This window comes from Drosophila guanche, unplaced genomic scaffold (assembly GCF_900245975.1).
Source record: "Drosophila guanche unplaced genomic scaffold, DGUA_6, whole genome shotgun sequence".
NCBI classification, from domain to species: Eukaryota; Metazoa; Arthropoda; class Insecta; order Diptera; family Drosophilidae; genus Drosophila; species Drosophila guanche.
In genome coordinates this window covers 7,815,527-7,832,109 of record NW_022995746.1, presented here as the reverse complement: position 1 = coordinate 7,832,109, position 16,583 = coordinate 7,815,527, and the positions used below count along the sequence as shown (strand labels likewise).

The following is a 16,583-nucleotide window of genomic DNA, read 5'->3' as shown; positions in this document are numbered from 1 at the left end:
AGTTAATTGCCAGAAAGCTACGAGATTGACTCAAGAGCTAACCGGACACACTTCACCCACACTCCTCCCTTTCCATTGACAGCTCCACCCAAGTTTGTTATACGCCCCAAGAATCAACTCGTGGAGATCGGCGATGAAGTGCTGTTCGAGTGCCAGGCCACTGGCCATCCCCGGCCCACGCTCTACTGGTCCGTGGAGGGTAACAGCTCCCTGCTGCTGCCCGGCTACAAGGATGGCCGCCTGGAGGTTACGCTCACCCCGGAGGGTCGCTCCGTGCTGGCCATCACTCGCTTTGCTCGCGAGGATTCCGGCAAAGTTGTGGTGTGCAACGCTCTGAATGCCGTCGGCAGTGTGAGCAGCCGCACGGTCGTCTCGGTGGATACACAGTTCGAGCTGCCGCCGCCCATCATCGAGCAGGGTCCCGTCAACCAGACGCTGCCCGTCAAGTCGATTGTGGTGCTGCCCTGCCGCACGCTGGGCACACCCGTGCCGCAGATCTCTTGGTATCTGGATGGCATACCCATCGATGTGCAGGAGCACGAGCGCAGGAATCTCACCGAGGCGGGTGCCCTGACCATATCCGATCTGCAGCGCCACGAGGACGAGGGTCTGTACACGTGTGTGGCCAGCAATCGCAATGGCAAGTCCTCGTGGAGCGGCTACCTGCGCCTGGACACACCCACCAATCCCAACATCAAGTTCTATCGCGCACCCGAGCTCTCCACGTACCCAGGACCCCCGGGCAAGCCGCAGCTGGTGGAGAAGGGCGAGGACTCCGTGACGCTCAGCTGGACGCGTAGCAACAAGGTTGGCGGCTCCAGCCTGGTGGGCTATGTGATTGAAATGTTCGGCAAGAACGAAACCGACGGCTGGGTGGCTGTGGCCACTCGAGTGCAGAACACAACCTACACCCAGTCGGGCCTGGTGCCGGGCGTCAACTACTTTTTCCTCATTCGCGCAGAGAACTCGCACGGTCTGTCGCTGCCCAGTCCCATGTCGGAGCCAATAGCTGTGGGCACGGTAAGCACACTCTCTCCATGCTCAATCCTCCCTCCTTCCTAATCAATTCTTGCTCTCATTTTCCAGCGCTACTTCAACAGCGGCTTGGACTTGAGTGAGGCCCGCGCCAGTCTGCTCTCGGGTGATGTTGTGGAACTGAGCAACGCCTCGGTGGTGGACTCCACCAGCATGAAGCTCACTTGGCATGTAAGTAATCCATAGCCTAATCCTCCAACTCCATCGTCACCTCCACTCTCTCTCTCTCTCTTTCGCTTGTGCATGCAGATCATCAATGGCAAATATGTCGAGGGCTTCTATGTCTATGCGCGTCAGTTGCCAAATCCAATAGTCAACAATCCGGCGCCAGTATCCAGTCATACGAATCCTCTGCTGGGCCCCACCTCTGCCACGGCCTCTGCCTCGGCATCCGCATTGATTTCGACAAAACCAAATATTGCCGCTGCCGGCAAACGTGATGGGGAGACGCCACAGCAGCAGCAGCAGCAGCAGCAGCAGCAGCAACCATCGACATCGAGCACCAAATATCGCATGCTGACGATACTCAATGGCGGTGGCGCCTCCTCCTGCACCCTCACAGGACTCGTCCAGTATACGCTGTATGAATTTTTCATTGTGCCCTTCTACAAGTCCGTGGAGGGAAAGCCGTCGAATTCGCGAGTGGCACGCACCCTGGAAGATGGTGAGTGTACTTCACGTTTTGGGGGGCTCTAGGGGGTTAAGCTTTGACTAGCTGCTACCCATTTGCATGTGTGTACAGTGCGTAACAGTCGTGTAAGATGGGTGAAAAATAATTAGCAAACGAGCTGCACCCCAAGCAACTTTCTCCATATCTTTTTGCTTAACTTTTGCCTGTCAGTCAGGCTTTGTCGCTATGCCACCGAAACGCACTGTCTCTCTCTCTCTCTCTCTCTCTCTCTGCAAGATCTAATGAAGCATATGCCTTAAATCCATCGAAATGCAACAAACCGTATAAAATACCTTTACAACGAAAAACTACCCCCGATGGCAGGCCACAACCCCCACGGGCAAGGCCTACCCCTGGTTCCTCCTCCTTCTCTTTCGCTTGTGTGACAAATGCAGAAGGCGGTGACGGGGCACGGGGCACGGGGCACCTTTTGCATTTGCAACAATAACCTAATTCAATAAAAGGATATGAGCGGTAAAAGGAAATGGCAGGAGCCTTATCCTTCGGGCATCAGCTGCGGGGTCGTCAGTCGGACTCGTCGGAGCTCGCATAATCGGCAATCATTTTTGTTGTTTTTTTTTTTTTGCCGAGGGTTACACAAACACTGGGCGGAGATTTGTGTTGTTTGTCGGTTGGGGGGGTATGTAGGATATGGCAAATAATGGAAAGTATGTCAATCATCGACAAAAAGAGAAAGAGAAAGCGAAAGCGAAGCCGAATCATGCGTAAGTAAATGTCGAACAATGTCAGGCAAAGGCTTGCCGATGTCAGATCCATGGTGGGCTCACGTGTACACCAAAACAATTGCAGGAAAATCTGTACCAAAAGGGGCAACAAATGGGGAAAGGATTGGGGGACAGCAACAGAAACTCAAATCAAATGCCGGTCTTTGGGTTTGTGTGCGGAATGCTTGATCCAAGCGATTTACATGTGTGTTCTATGGAACATGACTCCGCCGAAAAGTTGATCCTTGAGTCTTAGCAAATCCATTGAGCCCCTGAGGTTAGCCACGAGAACGCCGAGCATCATTGACAGCCTCGAGATAAGATTGAGCCAAAGGGGAAAAACTTGGGCGAAATGCAAACTCAACGAAAGAAAGATGCCAAAATATTAAGGGACAGAGAGAAAAGAAATGGAAACTTTCCAGACAGGTTTATCACTTCATTCCATCACGAGAGCGCAGCAGCAGAGATATAAAACTTCGAGGGGCGAGAAGCTCTCTTGGCCAAACAAATAATTAAGAAACAAAAAGGAAAAGGCAAAAACAAGCCACACAGGGCGAGAGACACTGCGAACGGCAAACAGTGCTGGAGAGTGGTGGAAAAGGCGCGCCACAGTGCTGCCAAGCGGTGGGAAACTTCGCTCCTTAGTGCTGCAAATAAGTCAAACAGTTGGGGCAAAACCGCAATATAAAATGCACAAACGTTGCAAGCAACCCGAAAAAACTCTTCACTTGACTCCACTTCATTTTGCAGTGCCAACCATCGGCACTCCCTTTGCACCGCTCTCCCCATCCCAAGTCTCATCAAATCAAAACTCATTTCGTATGCATCGCATTTTCACTTGAGCAGCGTCTGACTGGCTTTCGTTGACAACGGGGGGGACCTCAAAGAAATTGCCAACGCAATTGTGTAAAGATAAACAACAATTATTGCTGCTATATGAGGCAACTGTACCCCGCTTAGCGCTCTCTGCGTCCCTTTGCCACAAAAATGTGCAGTGCTGGCAATGCAAATTTGATGCGCGTTTGCTTAAGCGAGAGGAGAGCTTCTTTCCCCTCAGACAGGAAACATTTTTAGCCACGTCGGAAGTCGGCAAATAAAGGTGTGCGCCAGGCACCAGGCATCAGGGAAAAGCTAGACGACAGCAACAGGAATGGGCAGTGATGACTGGGGAATGCTCTGCAGAAACTTCACAAACAAAAACTAGTGGCAGAAACTATGGGGAAAGTAGCAGTTGCTGCCTTAACTTAACCCTTTAGCTGCCAAAAAAAAAGGTGCATCATTCACTCCCTCAAATTGTTTACGATCAACCTCAGGACACACTTTTCCCGACCTTTCCTATGGCATTAATAAGGGTGTCCGTCCATGTGCCCTGAAACAAACTACATTCCGTCACGAATATCCCTGCAAGGGAGTGTTTTTTTTCCTGCACTGAACCTCAACCTCCACCCGAAGAACAGAAACCCAAATGACATTTTGCAGTGACTCCGAAATTAACCCCCTAGAAACCGCAGGGTTGAGTCATACTTTTGGCAGTGACTGTTTAGATAAGCGAAAAGTGTGATCACAACTGCAATTGGTGTGTGTCGCTGTGTGTGTGTGTTTTTTTTGCACTTTTCAATTGCTTTTTTGAGATTTCTTCAGCGAGTGCTGCGCCGGGGGGTCATTTGTGTCGCACAATGGCAGCTACGTGTTAAGCAGCATTGCATCATCAAAGAAGAACAAGAGCAGAACGTAAGCAGCGAACGGGAGAATGTGTAGAAAGCAGAACACAAAACAGCACCCCCCCCCCCCCCCACCCCCTCCCGCACAGACAAAAGGCACGACAAGCACTTTAGCATGTCGCAATGTCCCGAGGTACAGCAAAGACAGAGAGCAAAAAAAAAAAAAGAGTGAGGGGAAGTGGGAGAAGCGGCTCTCCCGCAGCAACCTATTTGCTAGGGGATCCCTATCGTACCTATTTAGGGATTTTATTCCCTTCCTGCAGACTCCTTCCGACTGCACCTTTTGTTTTGTCTCGTTGCAAATTTTGCACATTGCACGTGTGTGTTTATTTAAAGAAAATTGCTTCACTCAGCCGTCGCCGCAGACGCACACAAAAGAGAAGGCTGAGCGGGAGGAGAAGAGCGCGCGGCAGAGTGCGATGAAGAGAACGCGAGGGAGTGAAGAGCAGAGGGAGCGGGAGCGGGAGAGGGAGCGGGAGCGTAACAAAGACAGACAACGATTGGGTGCAATAAAGCAGAGGAGAGTGCGAGGCTCGAGCGACACTTGTAAAAAGCGACAGCAGGAAATAAATAAACAAATGAAGAGATGCGACGAGAGTTCCGTAAAGTGAAGTGCGGCTACAACTGCGGAAAAGGTTGCACAGTCGCCACTCCACGCGCACTACTTTCAGTTTGTTTGCCTTTGCCTTTGGACCAACTAAATGCTAATTAATTGCCCCAAAAACAAAATCTCATTAGGGCGGTTGCGTCTCACGTAACAATCAAAAAGTCATTTATGCAAACGATTTCCACCCTTTCCTTCCTTCCTCCTTGCAGTGCCCAATGAGGCGCCATTTGGCATGGAGGCGCTGCTGCTCAACGCCTCTGCGGTGTTCCTCAAGTGGAAGGCGCCAGAACTGAAGGCACAGCATGGTAAGTCTCCAAATTGCAGCATTTACCGAAGTTCCCCTCACTGAATAATCCCTTTTCATTGTCATTTTTGCAGGCATTCTCCTCAACTATCACGTGGTGGTGCGTGGCATTGACACGGCTCATAATTTCTCGAGGATACTCACAAATGTCACCATTGATGCCGCTTCGCCTACGCTTGTCCTGGCCAATCTCACCGAGGGCGTGATGTACACTGTGGGCGTGGCAGCGGGCAATAATGCCGGCGTGGGTCCCTACTGTGCGCCGGCCACATTGCGCTTGGATCCAATCACCAAGCGGCTTGATCCGTTCATCAATCAGCGGTAAGTACATCGACCAGGGGCAGAGAGAGCCTTCAACTATTCTGAGCTTTCATCTATTTTTGGTTGGGAAAGTCCCTTAGCTATTTTTAGCACTAAATAATTTATATTTCCAATTTTTGTGTGTGATTTTGCAGCTATCCCATCAATCAGGATCATGTTAACGATGTGCTGACACAGCCCTGGTTCATAATACTCCTGGGCGCCATACTGGCCATCCTCATGCTCTCCTTCGGGGCCATGGTCTTTGTGAAGCGAAAGCACATGATGATGAAGCAGTCGGCACTGAACACAATGCGTGGTGAGTACAACTTTACATACACACAAGCCCCCATACACCAGGCACATCCTGTAGCCAGTAGCCCGAAGCAGAGCTTCCTGCTAGTTTTTCGCTTCCTTCCTAGCCAGACACACACACACACACACACACATTTGCATATATAAATAACGCTAATAATGCGCCATTGTTGTAGCAGAAAAGAGAGCAACCAACAAATAGGTGCGAATAAATATTTTAGCAGGCCGAGAGGCACAACTCCCGCAGATACTCGGACTCCATATAATAGAAATTAACATTTTGCACGTGACGGCAACTTCCTCTGTCCCGGACATTCCCCCACTCTCAACTCTCTCTCTCTCTCTCTCTCTCTCTCTCGCTCTCTAATGGCTGCCATTGCAATTATGCATTTAGTTTTGTGTGCATTATTAACCAACAAATTGTGTCTGTGTGTGGGCCAAACCAGCCGCCAGATGGCCTAAATGGAAGTAAGAGCAGGGCACGGGCACGGGCATGGGCGGCTCTTGTGGTCTAATTGAAATTAGCAACATTACGAGGTGAGAGCACAGTCGGGGGAGAGCAGTCTAGGGAGGGACACAGTCACGAAGTGCTGCCCGTTGACTGGGGAATTGGGCATTTTGGTTTAGCGGGTTAGCCCCTAAATGGTTGTCCGTGCAATGGGCTCGGAAAAGGCAAGGAAACTCGGGGAAATAGACACGGAAAAGGTGAACGAGTGGGGGATAAAGGAAATGAATTAAATGAAGCGAAATTGAAAGAATATTTTGGGTGTCAAAATTGATTTCCAAATCAATTTCGGAGAGAAATATTCATTTTCAAGTCCATTTCTATGTGGGAAAATGTTTGCAGAACTTTTCAGTTTTAATCGAATTTCTCATCAAATCCCACCCAAATGCAATCGACTAAACGACTGCTTTAATTTGGCAAAACGCTGGCACACAACAATGGTGGGGAAACAAGTCAAAAATCCAAATGGTAAAACACGGACAAAAAAGTGCTGCATATTCATGGGGCGCCACTTACCATAAACTAAGCAGCAGCAGGGGGCGCAGCAGGAAGAGGTGCGACAGTTGAATGAATGCTGCTCACCTGCAGCAAAAAAAGGACACAAATTTGAGCACACAGAAAGGATTCCTAGAGTCAGAGGCAGGAGGTGGCAGGCCATAAAACACTCGCTTGATGCGCAGTTATAACCCGGGGACAGTTTAATTGGTTGCATTTTTTATATGTGCAACACAATTTGTCTCCTCTGCCGCAGTTTTTGTTGTTTTTGTTGTTTTTGTTGTTTCTGTTGCTGTGTTTTCGTGAGTGGAAAATTGACAATAATTTATTTGATTTTTTGCCCAGCAAGGAATGAGGGAAACGATGCCCCAAAAAAGGGGATAATATTATTTTAATGCGCTCCATTCATGGCATAGGGAATTAATCCATGGGGTTAAGTGTCAGGAATGTTCCAGCAATTGATTTCACGTATTGAATGAAAGGGAAATGTTGCATGTTGCATTCTGCAAAAATATGCACTTAAAGACAAACAAATTTTCCCCAAAAACTCCCCCAAATCGACAGACTCCTCTCGATATCCTTTTCGGGAACACAATCATGTCCATGCCATTTCCCACCATCTCATCGCATCTCCACCCATGCCGCTGCTTTTTGTATGTTTTTGTTTAATTTGCGGACTGCAATTTATCCAGCACCCCACAATTTGTTGCACAACATTTAATTGCTCTGACTGACTGTCTTCTTTTGGTGCTCATTCCCTTTGCGTCTGTTTTTTTCCACCTGCAGGCAATCACACGAACGACGTGCTCAAAATGCCGAGTCTATCGACACGGACTGGGAACGGGTACTGGCTGGATGCATCCACGGGCGGCATGGTGTGGCGACCCTCGCCCAGCGGCGACTCACTCGAGATGCAGAAGGATCACATCGCCGACTATGCGCCCGTCTGCGGTGCCGTGAGTCCGGGGACTGTCGGTGTGGCCGGTGCGGGAGGCCCTGGCGGCGTCGGTGCGGCCAGCGGCATCAGCGGCGTCGATGACATTCATGGAGGACATGGCAGTGAACGCAATCAGCAGCGGTAAGTTTTTCCAACGAATAAAAACCAATCCAGCAAATTGGGGGAGAACGTTAAGGAGTGGGAAGAAAAACCCAGTGAAAAAATACTTGAAACGAACTTGGGAATACACTTTGGAGGGGCAGTTTTGGGGTTTAATGCTTGGGTTGGCTCGCACGTGTTGCTGCATTTGTATGCACAGAGAACAGAAAATAAGTCGAAAAACGTTTCTTGCTTCTCTGCCGCTGCGGCAGCAGAGCAACGGATCTTCGCTATGCATTTACCTTGCAGTGAGTGGGAGAGTAAAGAAGAGAGAACGTTCCTTGCTTCTCTGCCGCTGCTGCAGTCGAGCAATACGAAGTTCTTTCTCTGCCGCTGCGGCTGATCTCTGTGCACACGAAGCTTTTGCGGCGACTGCGCTGCCCGAGATCTTTGCATACGCCGCTGCCGGCCTCTGGTTTATTGTGAATGAGCATCTTCCGAGGCACCTTTAATGTTCCCCCAAAGCCACAACACGCTCCACCTTCATTCGTTAATACCCCGCTTAAAGTCCAAGGGCAACGGCCAACCAACAACAACCTGGCAGGCAGCTCAAAGCGACGACAATAAAAATTCACCAAACTGTGAAATTGCATTTTTCTGCCGCGGCGAGTACCAAAAAAAAGAGCAGAAAAAATGTTCCCCCAAAAAGACTAACCGCTCCAGACACACATAGTTTTTGCAGCGACTTTTTTTTTGTTTGCTTTCCCTTTTGGGGCCGGTGGGAAAATCAAGTTAGGAATAGAAATGTTGGCCAGGCTATTTATGTTGATTTTTGGGCCAATGCCCAGTGGAGTTCTGTGCCCGTGAACAATGTAATTATCAAAGGCCACAAAGGACTGCGCTTTAAGCGCGACTTTAAGTTTCGGAGTCGTGTGAGGAGTGTCTGGAATAAAATATGTTGCGCATAATTTAACCCACGCATTTGTAATTAGTTTTGTGGTAAAATTGGCTGGCCTGAAGGGTTCAAATCAAAGTTGAATCCGGTTAGCTGGCAGCAGCCAGCGGCAATCTAATTTATTTGTCTGGCCGCTGGCAAGTGCAGCAAAATATTGTTTTTGGGTTCTGCCGCTGCTGTTGCTGCTGCTGCTGCTGCTGCTGCTGTTGCTGCTGCTGCTGCTGTCGCTGCTGCTGCTGCTGTTGCTGCTGCTGCTGCTGTTGCTGCTGCTGTTGCTGCTGCTGCTCTGGCATCGAAACGTAATTGTTATTTATTTGCGGCTAATTTTGTGTTGGCCGCAAATTATACGTAAAGTTGAGGGAAAGGCAGGAAAGTGCTATAAATAAAGTAAAGGGGAAATTTAATGTTTTTGAAATGCTGAAAAAAATGCTAAAGAAAGTGTAGAAAAATGTACTAACATTTAGGAGACTCCCTTCCAGCCTGTTCTGGCACTTCATAATCCCTTTATCATGGCAGACCTACTAAAAAATCTACAAAAAAGAATTCCTGCCAAAAACAGAGTAAAATTTAAAATTTAAACGTAGCAACAGCAGCTGCTGTCGAATAAAATTGCAATTAAATGCCAATCAAGCGTCAAAAGCTAAAGAGTCATGCCAAAAATAATAAAAAAAAGGCAAATATTCGTTTATTTAAATAAATAAAAAAAGGATAAAAGTAATACGGTGGCTGGCTGCTCAAATATTAATTGTAAATGTATATTTTTGCTCAGCGACTACTGTAAATAAAGAGAGAACCCAGCACCCAGATAATTATAATTATTTTTGCACACTTAATTAGCCATTAAAAAGGCAAATTGAAAATGAGTTTCAGTGTGTGTGCTGTGCAGGCAATTTAATGCAAATATTAATAATAATTGCAACAAAATAATAACCAAAGCAATCAAAAGTAATCACATAATAATGGGTGTCATATGTGGGCAGGAGCAGACAGCAGCAGAGTCTGTGGATTGTGGATGGTGGATTGTGGATTGTGGACTGCTATACTTCCACTCCCTCTCTTTGTGCTCCACCTCACAAATAGATTTATCAAATTTAATTCGCTTAACAAGTTGCAAATGTTTTTCGCTATTTTTGACAAGCTCATTACTAGACATTCGGCTGCAGAAGGCACAACTTTTATGCCCTGGCTCCGCCACTCATTAAGGGCATTAAAAGCTCTCTCTGCCTTTCCCCTTCCCCCCTTTCTCTCTCTCTCTCTCTGCCTGGCTGGCTGGCATGGCAACTCCATCAATGTGCCGTATATTTTTACAAGCTTTTCAGAGTTTTAAAATCATTTTTGTTGCCTCTCTTTGGGGTTCGTCTGCCGTCAGGTTAATCCGCTTTCAGTATTTAAATACGAAAATAATGCTAGAAATGTGCGAATGGACAGGGCAAAGGGTTAAAAGGATGTGGCTCCGTGGGGGAATTCCCGCTCCAAACATTTTTTAAGCTGGTCATTTATTTAGTCTAGGCGAAAACCATTCACTATTTTCTCTCACCTGATCTTGGCTGCGCATGCTGAAATGAAAATGCTGAAAATAAATGCACATTTTTCCACATGGAAGCCGCACACACGCCGCCGGACCTCAGTCGAAAAATGCAAATTTCCGCCGCGCGCCGCGCGCCATAAATTTCGTGCGCCCAAACCACGCGACCGACAAATTTATAACCGAACGGGGGGGAGGGCAGTGGGTGGTTGTGGGCTGGGGGAAATATTTTGTAATAAACAAGCCAAGTAATAACTGGGTTGCCTGAGTTAACTCGTTGTTAAATTTTGTTTTTATCTGTTCCTTTGCAGGTACGTGGGGGAGTACTCGAATATACCCACCGACTATGCGGAAGTGTCCAGCTTTGGTAAGGCGCCCAGCGAGTACGGACGTCATGGCAATGCCTCACCAGCGCCCTATGCCACCTCCTCCATACTGAGCCCACAGCAGCAGCAGCAGCAGCAACGTTATCAACAGCGAACAGTTGGAGCTGGACCAGGCACTGGCTATGGCCTACAGCGGCCCATGCATCCCCATTACCAACAGCAGCAGCAGCAGCCACAACAGATTCCCCCCGGCAACATCTATCAGCAAATGTCGACCACCAGCGAGATCTATCCAAGCCAAACGGGACCCGCCCGCTCCGTGTACTCGGAGCAGTTTTACTATCCCAAGGATAAGCACATGCACATGCACATCACCGAGAATAAGCTGAGCAACTGTCACACCTATGAGGCAGCGCCTGGGCCCAAGCAATCGTCCCCGAACTCCACGCAATTTGCCAGCGTGCGGCGGCAGCAGCTGCCACCGGGCTGCAGCATCGCCAGGGACAGTGCACGCTTCAAGGTAATCAACGCAAATGCTGGACAGCTGATGGATCAGAGCAAGTCTCAGACCCAGACCCAGACCCAGTCCCAGACCCAACAGAATCTGCTCGATCTGGACGGTTCGTCCTTCTGCTACAACGGCCTGGCCGACTCTGGCTGCGGTGGCTCACCCTCGCCCATGGCCATGCTAATGTCCCACGAGGATGAGCAGGCGCTGTACCACACTGCCGATGGCGACCTGGACGACATGGAGCGCCTGTACGTGAAGGTCGATGAGCAGCAGCCGCCCTTGCAGCAGCAGCAATTGCTGCCGCTTGTGCCACAGCATCCCAGCGAGCTGCTGCAGCCCTCGCCACATCATCAGTCGTGGCGCGGACAGAGCACCCGAGGCAGCCGCAAGATGCCCCAAGAGTCCATCAATGTGAAGGAGGCCAACGAGCTGATCTACGCCCCGGGCAGCGTGGCCAGCGAGAGGAGTCTGTTGAGCAACACTGGCAGCGGCAGCAGCGGCCAGCCTCCCTGCCACAATGTCTGACCCCTGCAGAGCGGTGGGTCCATGGGACAATTGGGCAAAATGCAGTCGGAAAAGCAGATACAGCACCAGTCGCAGTCCCCCTCCCAGGAGCAGTTGTATGCCCGCGAAGTGCGCGAGCTGCTGGCCTGGTGCGAGCGCTTCAACAATGGCGGAGTGGAGAATTTTGAGTAGGAGTAAAAGGGCCGATAGAATCAGTGAAACATTTCACTCGTTGCTCGTCACAAAACTGAGACTGAAGATGAGCGTGAGGATTACTTTTAATTTGCATTACTACAAGGTTTCGCTTCTATATTTATGTGTGAACCCCATAAGAACTGGGCGCTCTATGCTAGTGATAGACGTATTACCACCCTACTTTTAACTCTCCCTCTCTCTCTCGCTGTCTCTGTGTATCTTTCTCTTACCAAATCTCTAACTAAAGAAACTGCTCTCTATAGATTAAGTGATCATGATCAGTGATCATTGTACATGTTCAAGAAGTGAAGTATGATAAGTTCCTCCAAGTGTGCAGACGAAGACAGCCACTCGCTGCTTTAGCTATAGAATAAAGCTTAAAGGATTTAGGCTAGGGCGGAAGATGCATTCATTCAATATGCATAAATGTTTATCCACCAATGTGTAAATATTATATATCAATATTCGAATGTGAACATAATACACAAATACATATTTAAATTATTGTAATGTGGCGAGCGAAAGTGTACTGTTGGGGCAAATCATTTGCAAGTTTTTACCGAAGTTTAACTGCGGTAAATTACGTATTAAAAGTCCTTTTCCTTCAACTCTTTCATGCCCCAGCATGCTTCTAAGCCACTGCCATAAGTATCTTCTAGAATATGTTTAAATACAAGTGAATAAATTGTGCATATAGTAATTTAAAGTGTAATAATCATAGCAGTAGCCCTAATTAACTAGTTGTTGTTCGAACATAGTCTGCACATATAAAATAATACTTGTAATCCCAGGATAGATTTAGACACCAACAGCCAAGGCATCTATGACTAAAAACTCCTTCAATTTCGAGCCAAGAGAGGGTGCAAATTCGCATATTCTTTCCTGGTTTCGCACTTATGAACTGTACTCTAAGGCAGACAACCATATTTATATTTATATCCAGATGTAGGCCAATTCCCGGCCATGCCATGTCTCTGTGTGTCTATGTGTAATTGTAATTATTGATATTGAATACGTATTTACAATGTAGCAATTACGAATGCAAAAATAAATATACAAAACAACGCCATAATTATGAACACAAAACAAACAAATCGCAGCGACAGCTACGGCTTTTATTGTTATTTTTGGTTGGATTTTAGTTAACAATCAACAATCAGCGGGAATGTTTGCTGTTGTAATGCGCAGAGGCAGGGATAATAATTGAATTACTGAAACTTTGTTAGTAGATATGGAAAAGTGTTTTCGATTGGAATGTAGCAAGTGTGGAGAATTGCATAAACAAAACTGCGAGACGAGAGGGAACGTGTGAGACTCAAGTACGCCCGTTCAGCAGCCACATGCCTCATTTCTCAACATGTTTGCGTGCTGTGCGCCCAAAAGTATGCCGCACAATTATCGGCGGAAAGCGTAAAAGCGGCAACAGCTAAAACCCAAAGCATCCGCTGCACCTGTGTGTGCCGCTAATTGAAAAGTCACAACTTGCCACCTGTGAGCCACTACCCCTTCCCCGCACTACCCTCCCGAATGCGCGCGTCTGGCAGTCCTTTTTTTTTGCCGCGACTAATTTTCCACTGGCGACGCGCTTTTAATTAGCTGCAAAACTCTGAAACCCAAATTATGCATGACTCTGTGCAACACTGGCCGTGTGGTGCGGTGTGGCAGGAGTGTGGGGGAGTGCGTCTGGCAGTGTGTGCCGCTGCCGCTGCCGCTGCCATTACCGCGCCCATTTTAACTACAAAATAATTACGTGCCAGGCAATTACTGCCCTAAAATACTCGCATTTTTTTTTGCTCGCCCACGTGCGCCATGTGGCAACATCCGGAGGCCATTTGTTGCAAATCGACAAGCATTTCCGGTGCATAAAGTGCGGCAAGAGCAGGGGCCGGACATTTGCGAGCTGCGGTTTTTTAATGCGAAAGGGAAAACGATGCCAAATGATTATTTAATCAGCCATGGGCAGCACCGAAGAATCTCTATAATTACCTTCTATTCGGCTCGGCAATTCTAAATCAACGAGACCAGATCGAAGGAGAACTATGCAGGACGAAGACCGACAATCTGAGAGGCCTAGAGGCGACATACAGCCTGTGTGCCCTAAGGATCGCTCCCACTCAGGGAGCTGGTAAGAGAGAGACAAGAGATCCACAGGGCTGAAGCGAGCTGAAGGCTACCGCAAGGAGGAACAGCACAGCATCAGCAGATGGCAGACCCAGTGGGACGGTTCAGAAGCGCAGAAGCTGCAAGCCAAATTTGCCAAAGTTCAAGGCGCTGGAGGCATGTGGTAGATACATTTTTGACCTCTTCACTCTGTGCTAGATATTCCTACTATATTCACCAAACGTTCAGCGAGATTAGGTTATTCAATTACTTTAATATTTGATCACAAGTTCTGGGAACAAAGCTGATGCTCAGATGCCCCAGCAGCCACGCCGCCTCCGTTCGGGAGCCACCATGGGGAAGTGATGTGGCAGATGCGTTTGGCTTCAACTTGTCAGCTAGCGTTTAACGATAAATTTGCTGACAGCGACAACGGATAATTAGTTTCACTAACGAGAAAACTTCCACTGGGCTGCTACGAGCCTCGAGTGCGGCATGTCCGGTAGCGGTAGAGGAGGAGCCCAGCCCTAATGCAACATGTTAACCCCCAAGTGGCGAGGAGTAAACACTCAAGGACTCGGGTTAGGGGCTCAACTCATGATACGTACCATGTGTAAGGACGTATGGGCAGCAGGTATGCCCATGATTTTTTACACATTAATCGCCACTCCTGATGGGCAGAGGGAACGTTGTGAGAAGTTTACTCATCACACCAGTAGCCACTCTGCCTCATTTGCCAATAGTAATTTTTATATCTAATGGAAACGCGTCGTTGAACGACTGACGGAGAATGGCGGCAGAGCATCGTTTATAAACTGATTTGACTGCACGTCAGTGCTGCCACATCAGCTTCATTTTTCCCGCCAGACCCAGATTTTTTAGCGGGAATTTCTAATTAATTCGAGGAATGTGGCTGCTGCTGGAGCTCGAACGGCAGCAGCCACTCTTCCTCAGTGATGAGCTGCAAATGTACATCCCTTAGAATCAGATGAGAAACTGAATAACTATTTAACTAAATTAACAATTCACGACATCAAAACTTTTCAAGTTTTCCACTTGATAGTCACGCCCCCTCCAGGGGGTGTACATTTTTTGTTCTCATTGTTGGGTAAAAGGCAAACAAGCAAACAACGCAAAACGAACAATCGCAGAGACAGACAGGCAGAGGGACGGGGGACAGAAGGCGGAAGCTGGCAAACAAGCGGAAGGCTCTTCTGGCACTCAACTAATGGCAACATAATGCGTTTATTTTGGGGCACAGAATGGGGGCACCAGCCGGGGAATCCCCCAAAGAAGTGATAACCCAGCGCAAATGTCAACGCAAAAGTCAATCAATGCATTGATGGTGGGGTCTCAGCTGGCAAAGGGAGAAGCGCGCCATCAAAAGGGGGTGGCTACCATAGGCGTGGCAGACACACAACCAGACAAGAGGGGAGAGAGAGGCAGATTGGACGTAAAAGTACGCACTTTTCAATGGACCAAACAACAGACACAAGTCAGACGGAGCGGAGAGCGCATTCAAAATCAATTCAATTGAACATTTTCCCCAGTTTTTTGTACCTTAATACATATATATACCCTAGCAGAGGATATTGTGATTTTGAGCAAATGTTTGTAACGTAAGGAGTTGACGTGGTGACATGACGAATGGCATCATCTGCACTGTACATCGATTCTACATACAAACATGCATGCACATATTGTGACGCTGTGCATAGGAACAAATTTTTGGCAGCGCAGTCGGCACGCATACAGCGTAAAGCTTCGTGTGGCTTCGGCACTTGCACAGAGAAGCAGAGCAGCGGCAGAGAAGCAACTTCGGATGTGACCCATTCACAATTGATCGCCTGCCGCAGCGGCAGAGAAGCAAGAAACGTTTGGGAGCTTCGGCACTTGCACAGAGAAGCAACTTCGGATGTGACCCATTCACAATTGATCGCCTACCGCAGCGGCAGAGAAGCAAGAAACGTTTGGGAGCTTCGGCACTTGCACAGAGAAGCAGAGCAGCGGCAGAAAAGCAACTTCGGATGTGACCCATTCACAATTGATCGCCTGCCGCAGCGGCAGAGAAGCAAGAAACGTTTGTGAGCTTCGTCTCTTTTTTATGTGCATACAAACACACACACAGAGACTTTTGCTTGATCAAACGCTGGCTCGTTTATTTGTTATTGTGCGCATGTTTCGTACAGCTAGATCGGGGCCATGCAGTGAACATATAGCAGAAAAACGCTAGATCTAGTGGGAAAATAGCTAAATTGGCACTACTGGTTGTGCGACACGATCGTTTCTCGGCTCACAAGCACAAAACGTGACCGTAAATAGAACAAAAGTTGACAGTTATTTGTGAGCTTTGCTTCCACTGATAGCAGTAAGCAAATGTGTACCTAAAAGGGCACATAAAGCTTCGGTGCTGGAATCTCCCGCTTCTCTTTGCTTTTTCCGTTTTGAGGGTTGACTTTGCCTCTCCGTGTGTTTTGTGGGTGTATGACTTTTTTTCACAATGACTTGCCGCTTTTTGTGTGTTGACCATTGACTGGGAAATCACTTGAATTCTGTTCATTTTCATTTTCGTGTGGAAATGAATGATTTCCCGCTGCATTCAAAACGCTAATGAGACGTAATGTGATGGCCATGACGGGCATGATTCTCATTTCTCCTAGCTGCTGGCTGCTGGGCTACTCCAGGATCTCTGCTGTCTCATCAGGAGGAGCCAGGAGCAGCGACAATTAATTGCCATTGCTCGCCGACAATCGT

General features: G+C 48.1%; 1 protein-coding gene across 1 annotated transcript in view; it reads left to right on the top strand.

The window, feature by feature from the left end:
- LOC117581994 (roundabout homolog 3) overlaps nt 1-12,798 on the top strand; it is a 41,202-nt gene extending 28,404 nt beyond the window's left edge. Inside the window, exons 7-14 of the mRNA XM_034269489.1 lie at nt 83-1,020; nt 1,087-1,206; nt 1,285-1,699; nt 4,968-5,063; nt 5,137-5,383; nt 5,518-5,681; nt 7,464-7,755; nt 10,505-12,798. Of these exons, the coding sequence (XP_034125380.1) occupies nt 83-1,020; nt 1,087-1,206; nt 1,285-1,699; nt 4,968-5,063; nt 5,137-5,383; nt 5,518-5,681; nt 7,464-7,755; nt 10,505-11,555 (3,323 nt within the window). The 3' untranslated portion in view covers nt 11,556-12,798. The remainder of the gene's footprint in view (nt 1-82; nt 1,021-1,086; nt 1,207-1,284; nt 1,700-4,967; nt 5,064-5,136; nt 5,384-5,517; nt 5,682-7,463; nt 7,756-10,504) is intronic.
- The last annotated feature ends 3,785 nt before the right edge of the window (nt 12,799-16,583 follow it).